The sequence below is a fragment of the Hyla sarda genome, chromosome 4 (genome assembly GCF_029499605.1).
Source record: "Hyla sarda isolate aHylSar1 chromosome 4, aHylSar1.hap1, whole genome shotgun sequence".
Taxonomy (NCBI): domain Eukaryota; kingdom Metazoa; phylum Chordata; class Amphibia; order Anura; family Hylidae; genus Hyla; species Hyla sarda.
The window spans coordinates 163,693,264-163,720,745 of record NC_079192.1 but is presented as its reverse complement, the minus strand read 5'-3'; the positions used below and the strand labels follow the sequence as shown (position 1 = coordinate 163,720,745).

Genomic DNA, 27,482 nt, shown 5'->3' with positions numbered 1-27,482 from the left:
TCCAAAAGCTCAATGGCGCTCCTCCTCTTCTGAGCATTGTAGTTCGCCAGAAGAGCACTTGATGTCCACACATGGGGTATTTCCATACTCAAAAGAGATGGGGTTACAACTTTTGGTAGGCATTTTCTCCTATTACCCCTTGTAAAAAATTTAAGTTTGGGGGAAAACTAGCATTTTAGTAAAAAAAAATAAAATAAAAAATCATTTACACGTCCAACTTTAACGAAAAGTCGTCAAACACCTGTGGGGTGTTAAGGCTCACTGTACCCCTTGTTACATTCCTTGAGGGGTGTAGTTTCCAAAATAGTATGCCATGTGTTTTTTTTTTTTTTGTTTTTTTTTGTTCTGGCACCATAGGGGCTTCTTAAATGTGACATGCCCCCCAAAAACTTTTCAGAAAAACTTACTCTCCATAATCCCACTGTCGCTCTTTCCCTTCTGAGCCCTCTAGTGCACTTGACATACTCACAGAGCACTTGACATACTCATATGAGGTATTTCCTTACTCGAGGGAAATTGGGTTACACATTTTAGGAAGATTTCTCTCCTTCTACCCTTTGTAAAAATTCAAAAACTGGGTCTACATGAACACGCCAGTGTAAAAAATGAAGATTTTTAATTTTCTCCTTCAATTTGTTGCTATTCCTGTGAAACACCTACAGGGTTAACAAATCTTTTGAATGTCATTTTGGATACTTTGAGGGGTGCAGTTTTTATAATGGGGTCATTTGTGGGGTATTTCTAATAGGAAGGCCCTTCAAATCCACTTCAAACCTGAAATGGTCCATGAAAAATTCCGATTTTGAAAATGTTATGAAAAATTGGAAAATTGCTGCTGAACTTTGAAGCCCTCTGATGTCTTCCAAAAGTAAAAACATGTCATCTTTATGATGCAAACATAAAGTAGACATATTGTATTTGTGAATCAAAATATAATTTAATTGGAATGTCTATTTTCCTTACAAGCAGAGAGCTTCAAAGTTCGAAAAATGCAAAATTTTCAATTTTTTTCATTAAATTTTGGATTTTTTCACCAAGAAATGGTGTAAGTATCGACAAAATTTTACCCCTAACATAAAGTAGAATATGTCACAAAAAAACAGTCTCGGAATCAGAATGAAAGGTAAAAGCATCCCAGAGTTATTAATGCTTAAAGTGAAAGTGGTCAGATGTGCAAAAAACGCTCTGGTCCTACAGTGGAAATTGGCCTGGTCCTTAAGGGGTTAAAAATGTCCTCTTCTGACCCCTATAACTTTTATATTTTTCCGCATATGGTGATGTATGAGGGCTCATTTTTTACGCCGTGATATTAAGTTTTTATTGATCGGACTTTTTGATAACTTTTTATTCATTTTTTTTGTATAAAAAGTGACCAAAAAATACGCTATTTTTGACTTTCCAATTTTTTTACGTCTACGCCATTGACCGTGTGGTTTAATTAACAATATATTTTTATAGTTTGGATATTTACGCACACGGCGATACCACATATGTTTATATTTTAAATTTTCCATTTTTTTTTTTTTTAATGGGAAAAAGGGGGGGGGATTCTGACTTTTATTAGGGAAGGGGTTAAATCACATTTATTAACACTTTATTTTCACTTTATTTTAATTTTTTTTGCAATGTTATAGCCTAGAGGGCTATAACATTGCACACACTGATTTTCTACACTGATCACTGCCATGCAATAGCATGATCCAGTGTTATCACCGCTCGACTGCTCCTGCCTGGATCTCAGGCACGGAGCAGTCGTTTGGCAATCAGACACGCAGGAAGCAGGTAGGGATCCTCCTCGCATCCTGCAAGCTGTTCGAGATGCCACAATTTCACAGCGGTGGTCCCGAACGTCACTGCTGAGCTGCCGGGAAGGTTTCGGTTTCACTTCAGATGTGGCGATCAACTTTGATCGCCGCATATGAAGGGTTAATATCGGGCATCACTGCAATCGGTGATGTCCGGTAATAGCCGCGGGTCCCGGCCGTTGATGGCCGCTGGGACCGACCTAATATGACGCGGGGACGTAAATATATGTCCTGCATCGTTAAGGGGTTAAACAGCTGGTAAGTACTGGAAGGATTAAAAATGTTTAATAGAAGTAATTTACAAATCCTTTTAACATTTTGGAGCCAGTTGATATGAAAAAAAACAGAGAACCCCTTTAATCCTTTAAGGACTCAGCCCATTTTGGCCTTAATTTTTACGTTTTCATTTTTTCCTCCTCGCCTTCTAAAAATCATAACTCTTTTATATTTTCATCCACAGACTAGTATGAGGGCTTGTTTTTTGTGCGACCAGTTGTCCTTTGTAATGACATAACTCATTATATCCTAAAATGTATTGCGCAACCAAAAAACACTATTTTTGTGGGGAAATTAAAAAGAAAAACGCAATTTTGCTAATTTTGGAAGGTTTTGTTTTCACGCCGTACAATTTACGGTAAAAATGACGTGTGTTCTTTATTCTGAGGGTCAATACGATTAAAATGATACCCATTATTATGTACTTTTCTATTATTGTTGCGCTTAAAAAAAATCACAATTTTTTAACCCAATTAGAACGTTTATAATCCCTTTATTTTGATGACCTCTAACTTTTTTATTTTTCCGTATAAGCGGCGGTATGAGGGCTCATATTTTGCGCCATGATCTTTACTTTTTTTTGATACCACATTTGCATATAGAAAACTTGTAATACATTTTTTATAATTTTTATTTAATAAAATGTATTAAAAAATGCAGCAATTTTGGATTTCTTTTTTTTACGTTCGCCGTTCACCGTATGGGATCATTAACATTTTATTTTAATAGTTCGGACATTTACGCACGCGGCGATACCAAATATGTGTATTAAATTTATTTTTTACGCTTTTTGGGGGTAAAATAGGAAAAAACTGACGTTTTACTTTTTTATTGGGGAGGGGATTTTTCAAATTTTTTTTTACTTTTACATTTTTTTTTTTTTTTTTTTTTTTTTTTACACTTGAATAGTTCCCATAGGGGACTATTCATAGCAATAATCATGATTGCTAATACTGATCTGTTCTATGTATAGGACATAGAACAGAGCAGTGTTATCGGCGATCTTCTGTTCTGGTCTGCTCAATCTCAGACCAGAGCAGGAGACGCCGGAAGGAGGAAGGTGAGGGGACCTCCGTGCGGTGTTCTGAATGATAGGATCCCCGCAGCACTGCGGGCGATCCGATCATTCATTGAAATCGCGCACTGCCGCAGATGCCGATATCTGTATTGATCCCGGCACCTGAGGGGTTAATGGCGGGCGTCGGCCGTTGCCGGCGGGTCCCTGGCTGCGATCAGCAGCCGGGATCAGCCGCGCATGACACGGGCATCGCTCCGATGCCCGCGGTTATGCACAGGACGTAAATGTACGTCCTGGTGCGTTAAGTACCACCGCACCAGGACGTACATTTACGTCCTGCGTCCTTAAGGGGTTAAAAGAGAAAATCCCCAAATGTCTCAAAATTGTGGTTTTCTTTTCAATTTCCCCCAACAAATATTTTTTGGTTGCGCTATACATTTTACATTAAAATGAAAGGTATCATCACAAGGTACAATTGTGTCTGTCTTGGCACAATGACCTGCCTGCTCAGTCATTAAGTGTATCTATTGCAGTCACTAAAATGGTATTTCTAACTTGCTTCTGACTTTTTCTCCCAGTTAACCTCAGATTTCTGGGTTTTACAGTATTGCTTTTATAAATCACTGATTGTTTAGAGACCTGCAGATGTTAACATATTTTTAATACCATGTATTTGCAGAGGTTTTGCTGCGGATGCATTCAGTTGGAATATGTGGGTCAGATGTACACTACTGGCAACATGGTCGCATTGGTGATTTTATAGTGAAAAAACCTATGGTTCTTGGACATGAAGCCTCGGGGACAGTGGTAAAAGTGGGATCCTCAGTGACTCATCTGAAAGCAGGTACACAACAATCATGGCTGGTCACATAAGCTGTACAGGTTTGTTACTAAAAGTATTCTGCATGCCTTCACACTGTCTTTGAAATACTAAACAGAGGACTCAATCTGTCCTAAAGATTTATGGCACACTATATTAAAACATTTGAAGGGCATCTGTCATCAGTTTCATGCTGTCTAAACTGGGCAACTAGGCAGCATGCAAATGACAGGCTCTCATATTACATCGGTATATGATTAATCTGAAACGCTATGCAATAGTTATATCATAATTATAAAACAGGCTGGGAACCGGATCCGAGAAGAAATGTAAAGTAGTGAGTGCACAGTCTGTATAACAGTGTGTATACCCCTAAGTGGATATGTCCAAATTGGGCCCAAACTGTCAATACATTTTGTGTAGCCACCATTATATTACAACACTATCTTAAACCTCTTGGACATGGAGGTCACCAGAGCTTCACAGGTTGCAATTGGATTCCTCTTCCACTCCTCCATGACAACATCAGCAGGTGGATGTTCGAGATCTTGTGCTTCCCCACCTTTCATGTGAGGATGCCCCACAGATGCTCTATAGGGTTTAGGTCTGGAGACATGCTGTCAGCACAAAAGAACCATTCGGCCCATTTTTTCTGCCTGATATTCTGAAAACTATTGATAGTCTCTGACCATATCTTACATAAAGGATAGCCTTATTCCTATCCCATGCATACTTAAAGCGTACCTGTCATAGTGCCAAAAAAAAAAAAAAGGGGGGATATGTTATTCAGTATCTAATTCTGATACATATAATTTTTATGTGTCTACATATCCCTAACAAATAGTATTTACATGTTGCTCATTGTTTTTTTCTTCTTGCCTTGTGGAGGGGGCGTGTCCATCTCTCTCCCTCACTGTGATGACTCATCTTCTCTGAGTCTGGGAGCAGCCTGACAGTCTGCAAATCACTGCACAATAGTTTTTATGCATACATTTTCTATCTGTTCCTAGTAAAGCTGAATGTTAATCAACGTAGCTGTCACTATGTGTGTCATTCAGCTTTCACAGACTCCTGAATGTCTGATCAGCTTCTTTGTCACTCATGAGTCAAAGAAAGCTTTGGCTGTTCGAGCATGCTGGAAGTTGTAGTTTTGTAACAGCTGTTGCAAACTACAACTCCCAGCATGCCCACACATCCTTTGCCTGTAGTTTTGCAAAAGCTGAAGGCACACAGCTGGAGAATGCACAGCTCTAAAACAAGAGTTTTTCAAAGATTGTACCCCCAGCTGTTACAAAACTACAACTCCCATAATGGGAGTTGTAGTTTAGGAACAGCTGCAGTGGTGCAGCAGTGATCTCCTATACTGGATACCAACACACTTTACAGCCGGTATTCAGTATGCTGCAAAATACAGAGTAGTCTGTCTGCATAAAGATAGATGACCCCTAGTGTCAGCTATTTTTTTATTTTTTTAATAAAATAAAAAAAAATAATGATAAATGTATATTTAAGAAAGTCCTCTCATCAGTAGTACTACAAAATATAAAAAGTTTTTCATAATGACAGTGCCTCTTAAAACTCCTTTACTACTTCTTCTACAGTTCATCACTTTTACTGTCAACTTCTTTAACTTTCCAATGAACTGCAGCTGCCCAGTTCAAGCAGCACTCATGTAGCCCCAGACCATGACACTCCCATCACCATTCATGTCTGTAGACAAGACACTTTTCTTTGTACTCCTTATCTGGTTGGCACCACACACACTTGACACCATCTAAACCACATAAGTTTATCTTGGTCTCATCAGACCACAGGTCATGGTTCCAGTAATCAATGTCCTTAGCCTACTTTTCTACAGCAAACTGTTTGTGGGCTTTCTTTTGCATTATCTTTAGTAGAGGCTTCCTTCTGGGACAACAGCCATGCAGACCAGTATGTGGTGTACGGTCTGAGCACGGACAGGCTGACCCCCCACCTTTTCAATTTCTGCAGCAATGCTGGCAGCACTCATAACATCTATTTCCCAAAGGCAACCTCTGAATATGAGTATATGAGCATGTGCGCTGAACTTCTTTTGTCTACCATAGTAAGACCTGTTTTGAGTGAAACCTATCCTGTAAAACTGCTGTATGGTCTTGCCCACACACCGTGCAGCAGCTCAGTTTCAGGGTCTTAACAATCTTCTTATAGCCTAGAACAAAGAACAGAGGCGCTCCATAGCGTAAAAACATCAAAGCAGTGGTGCGGACAATGGTAGAGACCGATTACCACAGTTGGTTGTGTGACCTCATACACAACAATGGGACACATGTATGAAGCAAAAGGTGGACGTTCCTATCTGCAGCCTTCCCGTTATTTTACATGGAGAGATACAACTTGGACTTCAGGAGAGGGCACAGGATCATTCAAGTCGATGTGGTAGTTCCTTTCAGCACCTAATGATCCTGTGCCCTCTCCTCAAGTCTGAGTTGTATCTCTTCTTATAGCCTAGGCCATCTTAATGTAGGGCAACAATTCTTTTTTTTTCAGATCCTCAGTGAGGTATTAGAGAGTGTGGGAGCAATAACACCAAATTTAAGACACCAGCTCGGTATTTACACCTTAGACTTTGTAACACTAATGAGTCACATCACAAAAATGTAAGACACTGTATGGTTACCATTCATTAACACTCCCACAGGACTTTTACATAACTTTCCGAAACCCAAAGTTAAGATTTTGCCCAGTCATGCAGTGAACAGAGGATGGAATTGTATCTCCCTAATGTAACCATTCAGGATTCTGGAAAAGCTGGGTGACAGACCTTGTGTGAGCAATAGCTATGGTTAAATTAGATGTCACCCAGCATTCCCAGAACTGCTGAACACAAAACATCTTTACATAACAGAACAACCTTGTTTATGTTCTGTACCTATATTTAATAGTGATACTAATATTTATTTTGGAGGAAACTGCTCTAATAATATAAAGGTTTGGTTTGTTTTCTTCAGATGTTGTCAATTAATATGGCTTTTGTGATGTCCGATCCACTGTAAATGTTTGTTAGACTTGTGAAGACATGTTGAAGATTTTGTATATATATGGACATTGCAGGTGACAGAGTGGCCATTGAACCAGGAGTTCCAAGAGAAAATGATGAGTTCTGCAAAAACGGGCGCTATAACCTGTCTCCCACTATTTTTTTCTGTGCCACACCACCTGATGATGGGAATTTATGTAGATACTACACACACAACGCCAGCTTTTGCTATAAGTAAGAAACATATTAATTTGTTGTTTTTTTTTTTGCATGTTTTAACAACTATTTGACACATGCATGCATCAACACTAAGGCAGTGATTTCCAATCTTAATGTCCTTAATACCGCACCCTAGGTACATCTGCTAGACCGACCGCCCAGTGATATAGGAGTATTAGACCAGCCCAGGAGCAATTACAGAGCCCTGCTTATGGCTTCTTATAACCAATCTATGTACATTGGGGTACAGGCCATGCTTGTAATTACTACTGGGAAGGGGATAGGTAGGAGATGTGTGAGCTGTGATTACTGCTGTGGAAAGGGCTTCAGTGGGAGGGATTAGAGATGACATGTGAGCCATATATGTTATTACAGAGGGGGTGCATGGGTTGTGAGCCATGCATGTGCGTACTGAGGGAGTACATGATATGTGAGCCATGCATGTGCATACTGAGAAGGTACATGATATGTGAGCCATGCATGTGCATACTGAGAAGGTGCATGAGATTGAGACATGCTTGTGCATATTGAGAAGGTGCATGATGTGTGAGCCATGCTTGTGAATACTGAGAAGATGCATTAGATGTGAGCCATGCATGTGCATACTGAGAAGGTGCATGATATGTGAGACATGCATGTGCATACTGAGAAGGTGCATGATATGAGAGCCATGCATGTGCATACTGAGAAGATACATTAGATGTTAGCCATGCATGAGCATACTGAGAAGGTGCATGATATGTGAGCCATGCATGTGCATACTGAGAAGGTGCATGATATGTGAGCCATGCATGTGCATACTGAGAAGATGCATTAGATGTTAGCCATGCATGAGCATACTGAGAAGGTGCATGAGATGTGAGACATGCATGTGCATATTGAGAAGATGCATTAGATGTGAGGCATGCATGTGCATATTGAGAAGGTGCACGAAATGTGAGCAATGAATGTGCATACTTAGAAGATGCATTAGATGTGAGCCATGCATGTGCATAGTGAGAAGGTGTATGATATGTGAGACATGCATGTGCATACTGAGAAGGCACATGAGATGTGAGCCATGCATGTGCATATTGAGAAGGTGCATGATATGTGAGCCATGCATGTGCATACTGAGAAGGCACATTAGATGTGAGCCATGCATGTGCATATTGAGAAGGTGCATGATATGTGAGCCATGCATGTGCATACTGAGAAGGTGCATGAGATGTGAGACATGCATGTGCATATTGAGAAGGTGCATGATATGTGAGCCATACATGTGCATATTGAGAAGGTGCATGATATGTGAGCCATGCATGTGCATATTAAGAAGGTGCATGATATGTGAGCCATCCATGTGCGTACTGAGAAGGTGCATTAGATGTGAGCCATGCATGTGATTATTGCTTTTACCCTGTAAGTGATTAATACAGGGAAAGGGAAATGAGTTGTGCACCCACAAAGCTGCCTAGCAGAGAAGCCTGCCAGAGAAGAGTACAGGACTGCTGTAATGATTACTGTGAGGGGGGATCTAATTGTGAGTCCTGAATGTGATTACTGCAGCTGAAATAAAATGTGAGACCTGAATGTGGTAATGGCTGAAGTGGTGAAATATGTGTCCTGACTGTGATTACTGCTCCGTGGTCGTGAGGCTTCAGACACGGAGCCTCCAGCACTGTGTGCAGCTGAAAAGGTGGGTAGAGCTGGGCGGTATGACCAAATATGTGTATCACGGTATTTTTGTAACTTATGGCGGTTCCACGGTATATAACTGTATTTCTTTCACCCCCCCAAATCATGTGACCCGCGAGCGCTGTTCTGCTCCCCCCCCCCCTCCAAATCATGTGACTTGCCAGCGCTGTTCTGCTCCCCCCATATTAATGATCAGCCCAGCGGGGTAATACTGACATATGTCACCCGCAAGCGCTGCCCTCCTTCTCTTTGTTGGGGACCGTAGGCGATGGAACTCTATACTGTACGCCAGTGGTCTCCAACCTGCGGACCTCCAGATGTTGCAAAACTACAACTCCCAGCATGCTCAGACAGCCAACAGCTGTCCGGACATGCTCGGAGTTGTAGTTTTGCAACAGCTGGAGGTCTGCAGGTTTGAGACCAATGCTGTACGCTGTATCCCTCTGCCCGGGATGCAAAAGATAAAGAAAATAAACTTTAACTTACCTACGTCGGCCTCGCGCTGTTTCTTGGGACTGGAACGTCGGACAGCGTCAGCCTATCACCGGCCGGAGCGATGTCCAGCCATGACAGTGGGCTCAGCATTCCACTGTTCGACGTTCCCGTCCCCAGCGTAAGGCCGACGTATGTAAGTTAAAGTTTATTTTCTTTATCTTTTGCAGCCCGGGCGTAGGGATACAGCATACAGCAGTGGTCTCAAACCTGCGGACCTCCAGCTGTTGCAAAACTACAACTCCCAGCATGCCCAGACAGCCATTGGCTGTCCGGGCATGCTGGGAGTTATGGTTTTGCAACATCTGGAGGTCCAAAGGTTGGAGACCACTGGCATACAGTATAGAGTTCCAGCGCTTGCGGCCCCCAACAAAGAGGAGGAGGGCAGTGCTTGTGGGTGACATGTGAGTAGTACCTCGCTGGGCTGATCATTTATTGGGGGGTAGCAGAACAGCGCTGGCGGGTAACTCATGATTAGTTCCCCAATGTGGAGACAGCGCTGCGCTGATAATTCATTCCCAAGGGGGAGGTGCCAAACCGGTATTGCGGTATAGGAAAAATTCATATCGTGCCGCACAACAATTTCGGTATTCGGTATGAACCGGTATACCGCCCAGTCCTAAAGGTGGGTGCTGCATGAGAGATTGCGGGGGTCCCCAGCGACGGGACCCCTGCGGTCAGACATCTTATCCCCTATTCTTTGATAGGGGATAAATTGTCTTAGGGCTGGAGTACCCCTTTAATTCAGGTACAAAATAGTAGAAAGTATCATTCATAAATTGTTTTAAATTCTCAGGGCTGTCCTGGAGCTTCAAAGGTTGGAAAACACTGCTTTAAGGTCTCTTCTTTTCTGCTCTTTAAAGTTCTAAATTCATCTAGGTTTTTTAATTTTATAAATCTGAAGAGTTATCGTTTCTTGCCTAATATAATTTCATTCCTTTTTTTTTTTTTTTTTTTTTTTTTTTATATAAAACTTTCCTTAATACAGATTAATAGCAATCTAATAATGTCACTCAGTTTTAGGGGGAAACAGACTTTACATTAATTTTAGCAGAGAGAGATCAAAATATGTTCAGATAGTTTTTTTATTTTATTTGGGAGATAACAATTGTGATGGGGAAGGACCTGTTCTATATTAAAGGAAATGCAATGAAAGGTGCTTTATTAAATCCAGTAGTACAAGAATACTACTGGATTCTGACGCATTTTGGATTACTCACCCTTGGTCATAGTGCATGTTATGATTACAAAGAAGTGCAGTAAATACTCATACAAAATGATCAGTGGCTTCAGAACAATTAGATAAAATAAGATCTGGAATGGTATCACAAACAAATGGCTCAGACATGGGAACAGCACCATAAATACAAATGCATATCATAATTTACATATACTAAAAGGGGATATCCAGTGTACCTTACATTTCTGTATATGCAATATCCCATCTAACATATAAACAAGTAAATATAGGCAATACAGAAGGCAACACAGAAATAAATAGATGAAAGTACTGGAACATATCTATATAAAATAAGGCAAAAATTGCTGAAAGAAAATGCACTCTGATTCCCCCCTTTTAGCTTCAGAATATTAATATGTGAAATTTAGGTCCTGGCATAGATTAAAGGAAAACTCATGCCCGCGGTTATGCACAGGACGTAAATGTACGTCCTGGTGCGTTAAGTACCACCTCACCAGGACGTACATTTACGTCCTGTGTCTTTAAGGGGTTAAAAGGGTACTCTGGTGGGAAAAAAAATTTCATATCAACTGGTGCCAGAAAGTTAAACAGATATGTAAATTACTTCTATTAAGAAATATCTTAACCCTTCCAGTACTTATCTACTGTATACTACAGAGAAAACTGTGCAGTTCTTTCCAGTCATCCAGTCATATACTACAGTGCTCTCTGCTGCCACCTCTGTCAGTGTTAGGAACTGTCCAGAGCTGGAGAGGTTTTCTATGGGGATTTGCTTCTACTCTGGACAGTTCATGACACGGACAAAGGTGGCAGCGCTGGTCAGACAGGAAAGTGCTATACAACTTCCTCTGTAGCATACAGCAGCTGATAATTACTGGAAGGATTAAGATTTTTAAATAGAAGTGATTTACAAATCTGTTAAACTTTCTGGCACCAGGCGGGCGTCCGCCATTAACCCCTCAGGTGCCGGGATCAATACAGATCCCGGCATCTGCAGCAGTGCGCGATTTGAATGGATGATCGGATCGCCCGCAGCGCTGCTGCGGGGATCCAATCATTCAGAACGCCGCACGGAGGTCCCCTCTCCTTCCTCCGTCCGGCTCCCGGCGTCTCCTGGTCTGTGATCGAGCAGACCAGAGCAGAAGATCACTGAAAACACTGATCTGTTCTATGTCCTATACATAGAACAGATCAGTATTAGCAATCATGGTATTGCTATGAATAGTCCCCTATGGGGACTATTCAAGTGTAAAAAAAAATGTAAAAGTAAAAGTAAAAAAAAGTGAAAAATCCCCTCCCCCAATTAAAAAGTAAAACGTCCGTTTTTTCCTATTTTACCCCCAAAAAGCGTAATTTTTTTTTATAGACATATTTGGTATCGCCGCGTGTGTAAATGTCCGAACTATTAAAATAAAATGTTAATGATCCCGTACGGTGAACGGCGTGAACGAAAAAAAAAAAAAAAAAAACGTCCCAAATTCCTACTTTTTTAATACATTTTATAAAAAAATTTTTTATAAAAAATGTATTAAAAGTTTTTTACATGCAAATGTGGTATCAAAAAAAGTACAGATCATGGCGCAAAAAATGAGCCCCCATACCACCGTTTATACGGAAAAATAAAAAAGTTAGAGGTCATCAAAATAAAGGGATTATAAACGTACTAATTGGGTTAAAAAGTTTGTGATTTTTTTTAAGCGCAACAATAATATAAAAGTATGTAATAATGGGTATCATTTTAATCGTATTGACCCTCAGAATAAAGAACACACGTCATTTTTACCATAAATTGTACCTTCCAAAATTAGCAAAATTGCGTTTTTCGTTTTAATTTCCCCACAAAAATAGTGTTTTTTGGTTGCGCCATACATTTTATGATATAATGAGTTATGTCATTGCAAAGGACAACTGGTCGCGCAAAAAACAAGCCCACATACTAGTCTGTGGATGAAAATATAAAAGAGTTATGATTTTTAGAAGGCGAGGAGGAAAAAATGAAAACGTAAAAATTAAATTGTCTGAGTCCTTAAGGCCAAAATGGGCTGAGTCCTTAAGGGGTTAAGGCCTTTGGGCTGCCTGGCTTCCAGCCTAAACATCAAAGATATATCCCTTTTGAGCAGGAGACAACGAAGATTCTCTATGTCCATATGACAGATGTGTCTCCCTGATGTTGCTCCCTGAAATGGCGTGAGAGCGAGGACACGACATTAGGCAAGTGTTCTAGATGTACCGCCAACAGCTGACCTGATTCTATACATCATTTGAGAGGCAAGGTGGAGCCTTGTGCTCAGATACTGTGTGGCCAGGATTCAAGGTGAAACCAATTCACTCATTTAGAAATTTATTGAGAAACCCCATTATTACACTGCTCCAAAATATATGTTGGTCCAGTTTTGCCACAATTCTAGTAAAAATGTCACGTACAGTGCTTGAATTGTCATTGTACAGTATTGGTGTCGTTCTGTCGCAACATTTGTACTTCATGAAAGTGTACCTGAAAAATTGTGTCCATACCATTCCCCCAATAAATAAGTTATCTATCTCCCCATGTCAATTTCCCCTCAAAGTTCTCCCTCTTCTTTTGTAGTCACAGTCATAGTCCCAGCCCACCTACATAAGCTTATTGGCCAACACCTCCATTTTGTTCAGGGTTGGTTGAAAACAGAAATGTAGGTAAATATATCTTTTTTTTTTTCTTCTAAATTAATGTGTTTTTTATTTTTCATTGCTTGTTCCAGGCTTCCGGACAATGTAACATTTGAAGAAGGTGCCCTGATAGAACCTCTCTCTGTTGGAATCCATGCCTGCAGACGAGCTGGAGTTACACTTGGGAGCAAAGTGTTTATTTGTGGTGCAGGTACAACTATAAGAAATTTTCCAGGCCTTTTTGGTGATGACCTATCTTTTGAAGTGAATGGGAGACAAGCTGCAGTTACTCAGAGCCACCCCTATACAATGAAGAGTGCAGGACTTCTGGCCTCATTCACTGTATAGTGTGGGGGGAACAGCGGATTGGCAAGGGCCGGTGCCAGTTGTTGGCATCCCATTCATCAGCGATTAATGACCTATATTGTGGTTAAGACACGGACTAAAAAGTCCCAGAAAGCCCTCTTAAAGCTTAGTGTTTTACCAGGGTGTTACTTTTATTTGTTTTTAAAGAATAAAGTTTTGATGTCCCTCTTCCATCTACCTTTTCATATTTGTATTGAGCATATACATCTAACATAAAAAACTATTTTTTAAATAGTCTCCATTAAAAATCATCTTCTATGTTGTATCTACATCTCCAGCGATGACCTACGTATCCACAGTCCCCATGTGTAGTCTAATCCTGCAGTTTGTTTACCTTCCATCTATCCTCTACTTCTTTCCAACATACTTTTAACCCCTTAATGACGCAGGACGTAAATGTGCGTCTTGGTGAGTTGGTATTTAATGCACCAGGACGTACATTTACGTCCTATACATAACCGAGAGCATCGGAGCGATGCTCGTGTCATGCGCGGCAGGTCCCGGCTGCTGATAGCAGCCAGGGACCCGCCGGTAATGGCCGACATCCGCCATTAACCCCTCCGATGCCCTGATCAATACTGCGGTGATCCGATCATCCAGAATGGCAGACGGAGGTTCCCTCACCTGCCACCGCTGCCTTCCAAGGGTCTGCGATCGAGCAGACCAGAGCAGAAGATGACCGATAATACTGATCAGTGCTATTTCCTATGCATAGCACTGAACAGTATTAGCAATCGAATAACTGCTTTAAATAGTCCCCTATGGGGACTATTAAATTGTAAAAATGAAAGTTAAAAAAAAAAAAAAAAAAAAAAGTGAAAAACCCCTAATAAAAACATAAATTTTCCCTATGTCACCCCCAAAAAGTGTTAAAAAATAATAATCATTTTATATACATATTTGGTATTGTCGTGTGCGTAAATATCCAAACTATAAAAATATAATGTTAATGATACCGTACAGTGAACGGGGTTAACGTAAAAAAGAAGTCCAAACTTGCTGCATTTTTTTTATAACATTTTATTTCCCCAAAAAATTTATAAAAAATGTATTAAAAGTTTTATATAAGCAAATATGGTATCAATAAAAAGTACAGATCTCGGTGCAAAAAATGAGCCCTCATACCTCCGCTTAGACGGAAAAATGAAAAAGTTATAGGTCTTCAAAATAGGTGGATTTTAAACATACTAATTTGGTTAAAAAGTTTGCGATTTTTTTTTCAGAACAACAGTAATAGAAAAGTACATTATCATGGGTATCATTTTAATCGCATTGACCCAAAGAATACAGACCGTAAATTGTATGGTGTGAAAACGAAACCTTCCAAAATTTGATAAATTATGGTTTTCTTTTTAATTTCCTCACACATAGTATTTTTTTGGTTGCGCCATACATTTTATGGTAAAGTGAGTGATGGCATTACAACGGACAACTGGTCGCGCAAAGAACAAGCCCTCATACTAGTCTATGGATAAAAATATAAAAGAGTTATGATTTTTTGAAGGCGAGGAGGAAAAAACAAAATCGTAAATGGGCTGAGTCCTTAAGGGGTTAAAGGAGCAATAGTACTGCTTGTTTGTGGAATCAGAATTAAAAGTCATTGTTTGTAGTCTGTTGTCATAGAGGCACATAGTTCTCCATGAGTACTGTAGAGACACAATGGGGGAGATTTATCAAACTGTGTGAGAGCAAAATTAGAGTGATTTTCCCACAGCAACCAATCACAGCTTCGCTAACAAGCTCTGGTAAAGTGAAACCTGAGCTGTGATTGGTTGCTGTGGGAAAATCACTCCACTTTTTCTCTCACACAGTTTGATAAATCTGTGCCAATGTGTTTCTATAGATTTTAATTTAAAGGGGTTTTCTGGTTAGGGGGTGTTTGTAAATATCTGAGCCGGGCTGCACTGAAAATAAAAAAGCACTATACTTATCCAGCATGCTCCAGCACCACTGGCGGTTTCCAGAGAGCCTGGTCTCTACATGGTCCTCATCTTAACTGCTTGTCTGCTCAACATAGACAGTATAAAGATCTGTAAATTCCTGTCTACCCAGAACATCAGCAGAACTATTTAAGAAGCGGGTAGGCCACTCAGCAAACTGACAGTGGTGCTGGAGGAGCAGGCCTGGTAAGTATACAGTGGTTATTTTCAATGCAAACCCAGCCACATATTTAAAAATACCTCCTGCCTGGACAACCCTTTTTTGCCCCTTTTTCTAAATTTTTGCTATTTTGATTTTAGTTGCACTGGAATAAGAAAAAGAAGGGTTGTTTTTAATCCATACTCTGTCAGTAGTCCTTGTAAAATTTGTATAAACTTAATTCCTTAAAGGAAAACTGTCAGCTTTCTTCCCCCGCACTGATCAGTTTAATGCTTACCGTGCCCGGATCCGCCGCACCGTTCGGCCTTAATCTTCTAATTTTGGTATATTCAAATGAGGTACTAACTGCCACTCTGATGTCAGTGCCGGGCCGCAGTGCCACGCAGCTCGTCAATATTACTCCCCTCTCTCTTCATTACAGAGCGGGGAGAAGAGGGAGAGGCAGAGGGAGGGGAGGCATATTGATGAGCAGGGTGGTGCTGCGGCCCGTCACTGACGTCAGAGTGCCAGTTTGCACCTCATTTGAATATACCGAAAATAGAAGATTACGGCCGAACGGCGCGCGGGTCCGGGCAAGGTAAGGATCAAACTGATCAGCATCCCCTGCACTACCAGCCAATACCTCAGGTTAGTGCAGGGGGCGATAGCTGACAGTTTTCCTTTAATAACTTAAATTATATAAAGCAAAAAAAAAAACATACATGCCATTTTATTTGTCTATAAATGAATACCCAGCATGTTGTTAAAAAGTCCCAGATAATTTACTTTCATGGGTGCCTTCAGGAAATTTTGCATTATGCCCTTAACCTCTTAAGGACACGGGCTTTTTAACCTTGACAACACAGCCTATTTTAATTTAATTTTTTTCCCTTATTCTTCTCGCCTTTTAACACCATAACTCTTTTTTATTTTTCCATCCATATAGACATATGAGGGCTTGTTTTTGCGGACCAATTGTACTTTGCAATAGCACCTTTCATTTTACCATAAAATGTATTGTAAAGCTGGAAAAAAAAAAAAATGCAATTTCCCCCCACGACAGCACCCATGAGATTATCTCCTCCTCCTGATTGGGACAGGAAAAAACACTGAGAGGTTAAATTCCCCACCCCTTCCTGTCCACACCAGTGTTTTTTCCAGTCCACACCAGTGTTTTTTCCTGTCCACACCAGTGTTTTTTCCTGTCCCAGTCAGGGAAGGAGCTGAGAGGTGCAGGGGGGGTTTCTGACTCTCCTGCATGAAGAAATGCAGGTCCTTACCGGGGCCTTGCGGACTCGGGGTGTGAGCATAGCACACCCCCTGTCTTTTTCTCCCCGTGGTCCGGTCCTCTCTGTAGGTCCGCTCCGGGAGCATGGAGGCGGAGGGATACCACGGGAGCACCGTATAGTGTACGGGTCTCTGTACGGGTCTCTTTACGGTCTCCTTCAGCGGTCTCTGCCTTTAGCGAGGAGTTCTCTCCTCGCGCAAGCGCTTCTAGTTTATTTTTCTTCCGGCCGGGGATGCTGGCGTCTGACGTCACTTCCGGCCGCGCTCGGGCGGGGAATTTGAATCTGAAGACCGGCTTTTTTCCTATAAGAAGCCCCTTTCCCAGATGGAAGCTGCTCTAACTGATTCCAGCGTTGGAAAATACAAGGTTGCATCATGAGCTCACCTGCAAAAGTTCCAGATCCTCCAGTGATCCCAGGATCCGTGAGTATTGAGGGCCTATGGGTTCGCCCTGGCCTATCTTCATTGCATGGTGTTTTATCACTCTCTTCCTTGTACTTGCAGGGAGACAAGGATTCTGCAGGTTCTTTGGTTAAACCGAAAAAATCAAAACCTAAGAAATGCTATATGGAGTTTCCTGAATCTGCTTCTAAACCTTTGTGTAAATCATGTATTGCGTCAGTAGTAAAAGATGACTCTCCAACTCTTATGCAAGAAATTGAATCCATGATTCATTCAGAGATACACTCTGCATTGGCCTCTTTTACACCTGTTACCCCTGTGGCTCCTACTACTTCGGTTAATGCCTCAGCTGTAAAAAATACTAAAATGGTGTCTTTTTCGGATTTTGAAGAAAGTGTATCTCCAGAATTGGAAGAAGGAGAATTTGTGGAAAATCCTCATGAAGAGGAAGATTCCTCTTTGAAAAAATTCTTGTTTAATTCTGATGATATAGAATCCTTAATTAAGTCTGTCCGTACTACCTTGAATTTAGAGGAAGTTCAGGAGACTAAGTCTATACAGGATGACCTTTTTGGAGGCCTAGGAGACAGGAAACCCTGTACTTTCCCTGTTCATACAAATTTGCATAAAATTATTAAAGATGAATGGGCTAAGCCAGAAAGAATGCCTTTATTCCTAGGGGTCTAAAAAGGTGTTATCCCTTTGATGTTACAGACTCTACTACCTGGGACATGATACCATTAGTAGATATCCCGTTTGCTAAAGTTGCAAAGCGTACCTCTCTGCCTTTCGAGGATGCTACACAACTTAAAGATCCAATGGATAGAAAGGCAGAGAGTTTGCTTAAAAGGTCCCAGGAGGCTGCTTCCTCACTGTTAAGGCCTAGTATAGCCTCTACCTGTGTAGCCAGGACTTTAGGAGTTTGGTTAGACCAGTTGGAATACCACCTCCAGTCTGATACCTCTAAGGACCAGATTTTGGAATCCTTACCTCTGCTTAAGATCGCATCTAATTTTTTATCTGATTCCTCTGCAGAATCGGTAAAACTTGCTTCTCGTACTGCTGTTTTGTCCACTACCACTAGGCGTGTACTGTGGTTAAAATCTTGGTCGGGAGACATGACTTCAAAAAGTAAACTCTGCTCCCTTCCTTTTCATGGAAAATTTTTGTTTGGTCCAGAGTTGGATTCTATTCTGGAAAAAGGATTGCCCTTAGATAAGGTCCAACCTAAAAAGTCTCCTTTTCGTCTTTTTTCCCAATCAGACCATTCCTTCAGAGGAGGTAAAGGGAAAACAGGACGTTGGTCTTACAGGAAGGGCAGTAGGAGTAGAAATATCTTTACTAACCCCGGTCAGTCCTCTTCCAACCCTAAGCAAGACGCCAGGCCAGTGGGGGCAAGGCTTTCCCATTTTGCCTCGGTTTAGGAGTCACTAATTCCCAATCCCTGGATAGTAGAGATAATATCTCAGGGCCTCCGGGTCGAGTTGTCATCACCTCCCCCTCCAAGGTATGTTGTTACTCAGCAGAGTAAAAAAAAATTAGAAATTGGTTCTCAAGGGTGTTCGGGACCTTTTCTCCCTGGATGCTATCCAGGAGGTTCCTCTCCTTCAGAGGGGCCTAGGTCATTATTCTTCCCTGTTTTTGGTTTCCAAACCAAACGGGAAGTTCCGTACAATTATAAACCTGAAACCCCTGAACAAATTTGTGGTTTACAAAAAATTCAAGATGGAAACTGTGAAGTCTGCAGTTCAGTTAATAAAGGAGGGGGCGGTGATGGCGACTATTGATCTTTGCGATGCATATTACCACATTCCCATCCATTCAAATTCCCAAAAATATTTAAGATTTGCCATCCAGTGGGGGTCCAGGGTCTGCCACTTTGTCTATCTCCCATTCGGCCTGTCATCTGCGCCTCGAATTTTCACAAAGTCTTAGCAGAGGTGGTTGCCCTTCTCAGGAAGGAGTCTATTCTAATTATCCCTTATCTAGACGACATACTGATAGCGGCGGACTCAGTTCCTCAACTGGAACTTCATTTACAGAGAGCTATATTTGTTCTCCAGAAGTTGGGTTGGATCCTAAATCTAGACAAATCAGATCTTATTCCCAGTCAGAGGAAAAATTTCCTAGGTACCCTTTTGGATTCAAGGATCCAGACCTCCTTTCTTCCGGATTCCAAAAGGGTATTGCTGCAGGCATTAGTCTCCAGGTTTCTAAGCCTCCATTCCTGTACAATCAGGACAGCAATGTCCACTCTAGGTCATATGACATCATGCATCCAATCAGTAGCTTGGGCTCAGTTTCACTCCAGGCCTCTACAAAAGTGGATCCTAGCCATTTGGGACAAGCCTCAGAAAGCTTTAGACAGAAGAGTGATAATTACCACTCAAGTAAAAACCCATCTAAGATGGTGGACATTCAAGAAGAATATAGAGAAGGGAGTAAGTTGGTTTCCGTCAAACCAGTTACTCATAACAACGGATGCTAGTGCAGCAGGATGGGGTGCTCACTCAGAGTCTCGAGTAGTCCAAGGGAAATTGGATCCTCAGACAGCAAGAAAATCTTCCAACTTCAGAGAGCTACTGGCAATATGGATGACACTCCAAGAGTTGGAGGAGATCTGCAGAAATCGCTATATCCTCATTTACTCGGACAACATGACTGCAGTGGCCTTTATAAGGCGTCAGGAAGGTCCAAGATACACAGCTCTCCAGTCAATTTTGCATCAAATATTTTCTTGGGCAGAAAACAGGGTGCTTTCTATCTCAGCAGTCCATCTCAAAGGGGTCTGGAACTTGGAGGCGGACTTCCTGAGCAGACACACATTAGACCCAGGGGAATGGTCTCTAGCTCCGTGGGCATTCAGGAGGATTACGGAGAGATGGGGTGTTCCTCAAATTGATCTGTTTGCAACCAAGAGAAATCACAAGGTGGATCTATTCTATTCCCTAAATCCAAGGGACTCTCTGCTAGCAGTAGATGCATTAGCTCAGGATTGGACATTCAGTATGGGATACGCATTTCCTCCCCTGCCGCTAATATCTCGGGTCCTTCAGAAGCTAATGAACTATCATTGCATTCTAATCCTAGTAGCTCCATACTGGCCAAAGAGGAGCTGGTTCTCTCTATTAAAGACTCTGGCTGTAGAGGATCCCATCTGCCTTCCTCTTCAAAAGGATCTGAAACCTCAGCTTGACAGCATGGAAATTGAAAAGTCCAATCTGCTGAAGGAAGATTTCTCTGAAAAGGTAGTAAATACCCTTCTATCTAGCCGTAAAGATACTACCTGTAGAATCTATACTAAAACCTGGAAGAAATTTATCTCTTGGTGTGGGGATTCTTTTTCTATCAACACTCCGGTGATTCCTAAAATTCAAGACTTCCTTCAGCAGGGATTTGATTTAGGTCTTTCACCTAGTACCCTCAAAGTACAGGTTTCTGCTCTCAGTGTCATGTAAAATTGGCTGATAACGTGGATTTCAAGGTTTATTAAAGCGTCCAGCAGACTCAGACCTATGACTTTAAATATCTGTCCTTAGTGGAATTTAAATAGAGTTCTAGGCTCTTCCTTTGGATCCCTTTGAGCCTCTGGATTCTATTTCTGAAAATGTTTTAACTCTCAAAGCTATATTTTTAATCGCCATCACTACAGCTAGGTGAGATCCAGGTTCTTTCTATCCGAGAGCCTTATATCAGAATTTTGGATGACAAAATCATTTTTAAGCTTGATCCTAACTTCCTCCCTAAGGTTGTCTCTACCTTCATAGATCACATGATATTGTGGTTCCATCCTCCTGTTCAGATCCAAAAAATGACTTAGAAAAATCATATAGTCTTTTGGATGTTATAAGAGCTGTCCTCATCTACATTAAAAGAACTAGTAAGTGGAGGAAGGATGACAATCTGTTTATTCAGTTTGCTGGCCCTAATAGAGGAAAGAAAGCCTCTAGTAGTTCTATAGCCAGATGGATTAAGACCGCAATTTCAGAAGCTTATGTGACCAGAGGAAAAGCCCCTCCTAGACAATTGAAGGCCCATTCTACTAGAGCAATTTCCTCATCATGGGCAGAGAGAGCTGAAGCTTCTGTAGAACAGATTTGCAAAGCTGCCACTTGGAAAAACCTTCATACCTTTTCCAGACATTATAGAGTTCACATTTTGTCTTCTGAGGATATGGCCTTTGGACGTAAAGTTCTCAGTGCTGTAGTCCCTCTCTAATAAATTCTTTGGTATTTCTCATGGGTGCTGTCGTGGAGACGTGGGGGGAAATGTGAATTATACTCACCGATAATTCCTTTTCTGGAAGTCTCCACGACCGCACCCATACATCCCGCCCTTTGGTTTTTTTATTATAGTGTTTTTTGGTGCACTTTTTTCATTTCCTTTGGTGTTCTTTATAAATACACTGGTGTGGACAGGAAGGGGTGGGGAATTTAACCTCTCAGTGTTTTTTCCTGTCCCAATCAGGAGGAGGAGATAATCTCACGGGTGCTGTCGTGGAGACTTGCAGAAAAGGAATTATCGGTGAGTATAATTCACCATTTTCTACTTTTAGTTTTGTTTTTTGTTTTCTGTAGGCCCCCTCAGTACTCCCATATCTAGTAAGCCCTCTCTGTGCCTCCATATATATATTTGTAGACCCCCCCAGTATATGGCTGCAGGCAGTATGTCTGTGCTACCTTGCTTTTGTGTGCCAACCACTGTAGTAGGTCCTTCCCTGGACCAGAGGAACGGGGAAGGACCTACTGCAATGACCTATCACAGTAGGTCCCTAGACTGTAGGAGCAGTGGTTGGAGCGCCGAAGGTGTCATGCCTGTCACTTACCATCCTGGCTGGCCTGCACATCCTGCTGTTTGTTTGTTTGTTCTACTTCTTCAGACTCAGACTTGTACAATATGAAAAAGAAATAAAACAGACAAAAGCGCAAAGGACATGTGCCGTTACTCCGATAGTACAGAGATAAATGGAAGCAGCAGTAAGGATAACCGCTCACCTGAGGGTGTTATGCTTAGAGCACAACACCTATTGATGCTTGTAACCCAATGATAGGGTGAGAAGTCGGGAAGCAGCCTGGATCCTACCCGTCTCTGTGTTCCACAGTAGCGGTCGGGGAAATCAGCGTTAGAAACTGCAACTTGCAGAGGATGAAAACCAGGACCCTCTTGGCGCTCACCCGATGAAAGAATTAGCCGTGGAGGACAGTGGATAAAATATTCAACATTACTTTAATCAGCGCTAAAGACTACGCGTTTCAAGGGGTGGGACCCCCTCTTCATCAGGTCATCTGATAGGATAGATGTCATACACGTCATATATATACGGGGGAAAAGCCCGCAAAACAATATATTAATAAATTCAAATATACAAATAGCATATGTAAAATCGCAGAATAACAATAATCATGATATACACCCTTTATGGATGAAAGGTGTTTTCAAGTACAGATAAAATATCATTATAAGAAAAATAATAAAAATAAAACATGTGGACCCATTCCTCTTGGAGTCTCTTGATCTAACATAGTTAGCTAATAGGTATGCGATGGCTAAAGAGCAAAAACACAGGGCTGCTTACCAAAGACGGCACAGCACACATCGTGGCCAAGACAGGGATGGGAGACGACCCGCAGCCAAAAAAACGGCCCAGCCGCAGCAAGAGGGCCATCGCCAAGCCGAGGAAAAAACAAACACCGGCTGCTCCAGCCGACACACACATCCACGGTAGGCGACATAAATATTGTGTCAAGTCGGTCGCTCTCATCCAGCGAGCTCATATCAACATACATACATATAGAAAACCGATAATGCTATTAAAAAAGGTAGTACAAAAATTCCCACAAAATATCCAATTTAGACATAAAAACAAAATAATAACTGATGATTATTAGATTCTAGACGCTCAATGGGGTGAATAGTAGTTTTAACAGACAAGTTCAGTAATCTCATTCAAGCCGAACGGTTGCAGGGAATGTAATGTATAGATCCAATACATTTCCTTACGGCATAGAACCTCAAATCGATTCGGTACTGATATTGGAATATGTTCAATTGGCATAATTGTAATTAAATTAGATTCTTCTAATTTATGTGTTAGTGCAATATGACGTGAAAGACCATGTTGTAAAAACCCTTTTTTAATATTGTTGCGATGTTGATTCAAACGTAGATGTAGTTGTTGGCTTGTACGTCCAACATATTGTCTGCCGCATTTGCAGGTTATTAAATAGATGGTAAAGGAAGTTTGACAATCCATATGGGTTTTTATGGGATATTTCTCTCCAGTGTGGATACTTGAAAAGCTGGTGCTCCCATGGTTGATCGACCGGCAGCACAGGCATCTAGATTTGCCGCATTTGAACACTCCTTTCTTGGCTAAAGAGCCGGAGGTCCTAATTGGATTTATAGTCGATGTAAGTTTATTTCTGCGACTCGGGGCAATAATGTTGCGCAGGGAAGGGGCCCTACGGAAAGTGATGCTAGGTTTATTGGGTAGTGTTTTTCCCAAATAGGGATCTGATCTTAAAATTCCCCAATGTTTCTGAAGGATCTTCTTAATCAAAAAATGTCCTCCTGAATAGGTGGTAATGAAATTATTCCTGTATTTTTGTCCCCCTGATATCAACGGTGGATTAATAGAACTTGATTCAGACACTGAGTCGGATGTGATTTCGGACGAGGGAAGGCAATCGTCTTGGGTAAGATTTAATGCTCGAAAATATGCATTTTTAATAAGTTCATTTGGGTAACCTTTTTCCAGGAACCGGTGTCTTAAACTTTTTGCTTGTTTCTTAAAAGTTGAAAGATTGGTACAGTTCTTCCTTATACGTCGGAACTGTCCATAAGGAATATTAACTTTCCATTTATGATAATGTCCACTGGAAAAAGGCATGTAACTATTGGAATCTACCGGCTTAAAATACGTTTCTGTAGTTATCTCTCTACCGGTGTGTGAGATGGAAAGATCTAAAAACTCGATGGAAATGGTGGAATAATTCGGAGTTAGAGTTATACCTCAATTGTTGCTATTTATGTATTTGTGTCGGGGTGCCTCTCCATAGGACAAACAAATCGTCTATATATCTTTTATACATCACTACATGCTTTTGAAAAAGGGGGTTGGATCTAATCCAGGTGTCCTCAAAAACCCCCATAAAAAGGTTTGCGTACTAGGGGGCCATTCGGGTCCCCATCGCCGTGCCTTTCTTTTGGTGGAAGGTTCCGCCATTGAAAATAAAAAAAATTATTTTTCAAAATTAATTCCAGACACTGTAACAAAAAAGGAATCTGCTCACGTGTCATGTCAGAATCATTCTCTAAAAATGATCGGGTACTAGATATACCTAGATCATGATCTATATTGCTATAGAGAGCGGTGACGTCCATAATTAGAAAGATCATGTTATCCTCTCATAGATGATTTTTCAGGAGGAGGATAAGATCGTCCGAGTTTTTCAAATAACTCGGAAGTTTTTGTACGTGTGGTTGCAGAATCAAGTTAAGATATTGCGAGATGTTACTCGTTGGGCTATTAATCCCAGAGATTATCGGTAGACCTGGGGGGTGGGTAGCGTTCTTGTGAACTTTGGGAAGATGGTAATAGAAAGGAACACTGGGATTCTGAATGTATAAAAATTTCTTTTTTTTTTGTGATCAGATTCCTACTAAAACTGTCATTTATCAGATTAAGAATAGTTTTCTGGAGTTGTGGGAATGGATCCCCACTGGTTCTCTCGTAATAGATGGGATCTCCCAAAATCTTGAATGCTTCCTTCTCATAATCCACAAAATCTTGGATGACAATCCCCCCTCCTTTGTCCGAATTATAATATCTGTGTTTTCTTTGATTCTTTTCAGAGCCATCTTTTCTTTCTTAGTTAGGAGCCCTTCTTTGGAGTGTGGTGGAATCACTGTCGGGAATTTTCGAATTTCATTTGCCACAAGTTCGTGGCAATTACGACAGTTCCGACGTATAAGGAAGAACTGTACCAATCTTTCAACTTTTAAGAAACAAGTAAAAAGTTTAAGACACCGGTTCCTGGAAAAAGGTTACCCAAATGAACTTATTAAAAATGCATATTTTCGAGCATTAAATCTTACCCAAGACGATTGCCTTCCCTCGTCCGAAATCACATCCGACTCAGTGTCTGAATCAAGTTCTATTAATCCACCATTGATATCAGGGGGACAAAAATACAGGAATAATTTCATTACCACCTATTCAGGAGGACATTTTTTGATTAAGAAGATCCTTCAGAAACATTGGGGAATTTTAAGATCAGATCCCTATTTGGGAAAAACACTACCCAATAAACCTGGCATCACTTTCCGTAGGGCCCCTTCCCTGCGCAACATTATTGCCCCGAGTCGCAGAAATAAACTTACATCGACTATAAATCCAATTAGGACCTCCGGCTCTTTAGCCAAGAAAGGAGTGTTCAAATGCGGCAAATCTAGATGCCTGTGCTGCCGGTCGATCAACCATGGGAGCACCAGCTTTTCAAGTACCCACACTGGAGAGAAATATCCCATAAAAACCCATATGGATTGTCAAACTTCCTTTACCATCTATTTAATAACCTGCAAATGCGGCAGACAATATGTTGGACGTACAAGCCAACAACTACATCTACGTTTGAATCAACATCGCAACAATATTAAAAAAGGGTTTTTACAACATGGTCTTTCACGTCATATTGCACTAACACATAAATTAGAAGAATCTAATTTAATTACAATTATGCCAATTGAACATATTCCAATATCAGTACCGAATCGATTTGAGGTTCTATGCCGTAAGGAAATGTATTGGATCTATACATTACATTCCCTGCAACCGTTCGGCTTGAATGAGATTACTGAACTTGTCTGTTAAAACTACTATTCACCCCATTGAGCGTCTAGAATCTAATAATCATCAGTTATTATTTTGTTTTTATGTCTAAATTGGATATTTTGTGGGAATTTTTGTACTACCTTTTTTAATAGCATTATCGGTTTTCTATATGTATGTATGTTGATATGAGCTCGCTGGATGAGAGCGACCGACTTGACACAATATTTATGTCGCCTACCGTGGATGTGTGTGTCGGCTGGAGCAGCCGGTGTTTGTTTTTTCCTCGGCTTGGCGATGGCCCTCTTGCTGCGGCTGGGCCGTTTTTTTGGCTGCGGGTCGTCTCCCATCCCTGTCTTGGCCACGATGTGTGCTGTGCCGTCTTTGGTAAGCAGCCCTGTGTTTTTGCTCTTTAGCCATCGCATACCTATTAGCTAACTATGTTAGATCAAGAGACTCCAAGAGGAATGGGTCCACATGTTTTATTTTTATTATTTTTCTTATAATGATATTTTATCCGTACTTGAAAACACCTTTCATCCATAAAGGGTGTATATCATGATTATTGTTATTCTGCGATTTTACATATGCTATTTGTATATTTGAATTTATTAATATATTGTTTTGCGGGCTTTTCCCCCGTATATATATGACGTGTATGACATCTATCCTATCAGATGACCTGATGAAGAGGGGGTCCCACCCCTTGAAACGCGTAGTCTTTAGCGCTGAGTAAAGTAATGTTGAATATTTTATCCACTGTCCTCCACGGCTAATTCTTTCATCAGGTGAGCGCCAAGAGGGTCCTAGTTTTCAACCTCTGCAAGTTGCAGTTTCTAACCCTGACTTCTTCAGACTCGGCACCTGGAACGTCATTGAAGTGCCTGAGTGCACTAAGTTTTGGCAGCCACTGCATATTCAAAGTGGCGGAGGGAAAAACCAGGACAGCCCTGTGTACCGAAAGTTCCTTTCTGGACACAGGGACAGCAGTCCCAATAACAGGACAACCCTGATAAAACTGTGACTGGTCACCATGCCTATAAACAGACTTCATCTGATCCTCAGTAAAACAAAAACATGGTTACTGTTTGTTTGTCTGTTTATCCTTTTTTGCATAAAGATAAACCTATACTAACTGCATTATACTTTTCTTTCTTCTGGATGCTGTTTTGATTGCTTCTTGATATATGTATATTTTTGTTACATTTTTTTTTTTTTTTATTGTTTAAAATCTTTTTAGGACCTATTGGCCTTGTTTCTCTAATTGTCGCAAAGATGATGGGAGCGTCCCAAGTAGTTATAAGTGGTAAGAAAGTAAAAGTAGTGTTTTCATATTTGTATTCATCTA

The 27,482-nt window shown here is 41.0% G+C and overlaps 1 protein-coding gene across 2 annotated transcripts in view; it reads left to right on the top strand.

Annotated features, from left to right (window-relative positions):
• Nucleotides 1–27,482, top strand: part of SORD (sorbitol dehydrogenase) — an 85,824-nt gene that overhangs the window by 40,914 nt on the left and 17,428 nt on the right. For both annotated transcript variants that reach the window (XM_056572565.1, XM_056572566.1), the window contains exons 4-7: nt 3,779–3,943; nt 7,013–7,172; nt 13,263–13,381; nt 27,375–27,440. In XM_056572565.1, coding sequence (XP_056428540.1) covers nt 3,779–3,943; nt 7,013–7,172; nt 13,263–13,381; nt 27,375–27,440 — 510 coding nt within the window. The remainder of the gene's footprint in view (nt 1–3,778; nt 3,944–7,012; nt 7,173–13,262; nt 13,382–27,374; nt 27,441–27,482) is intronic.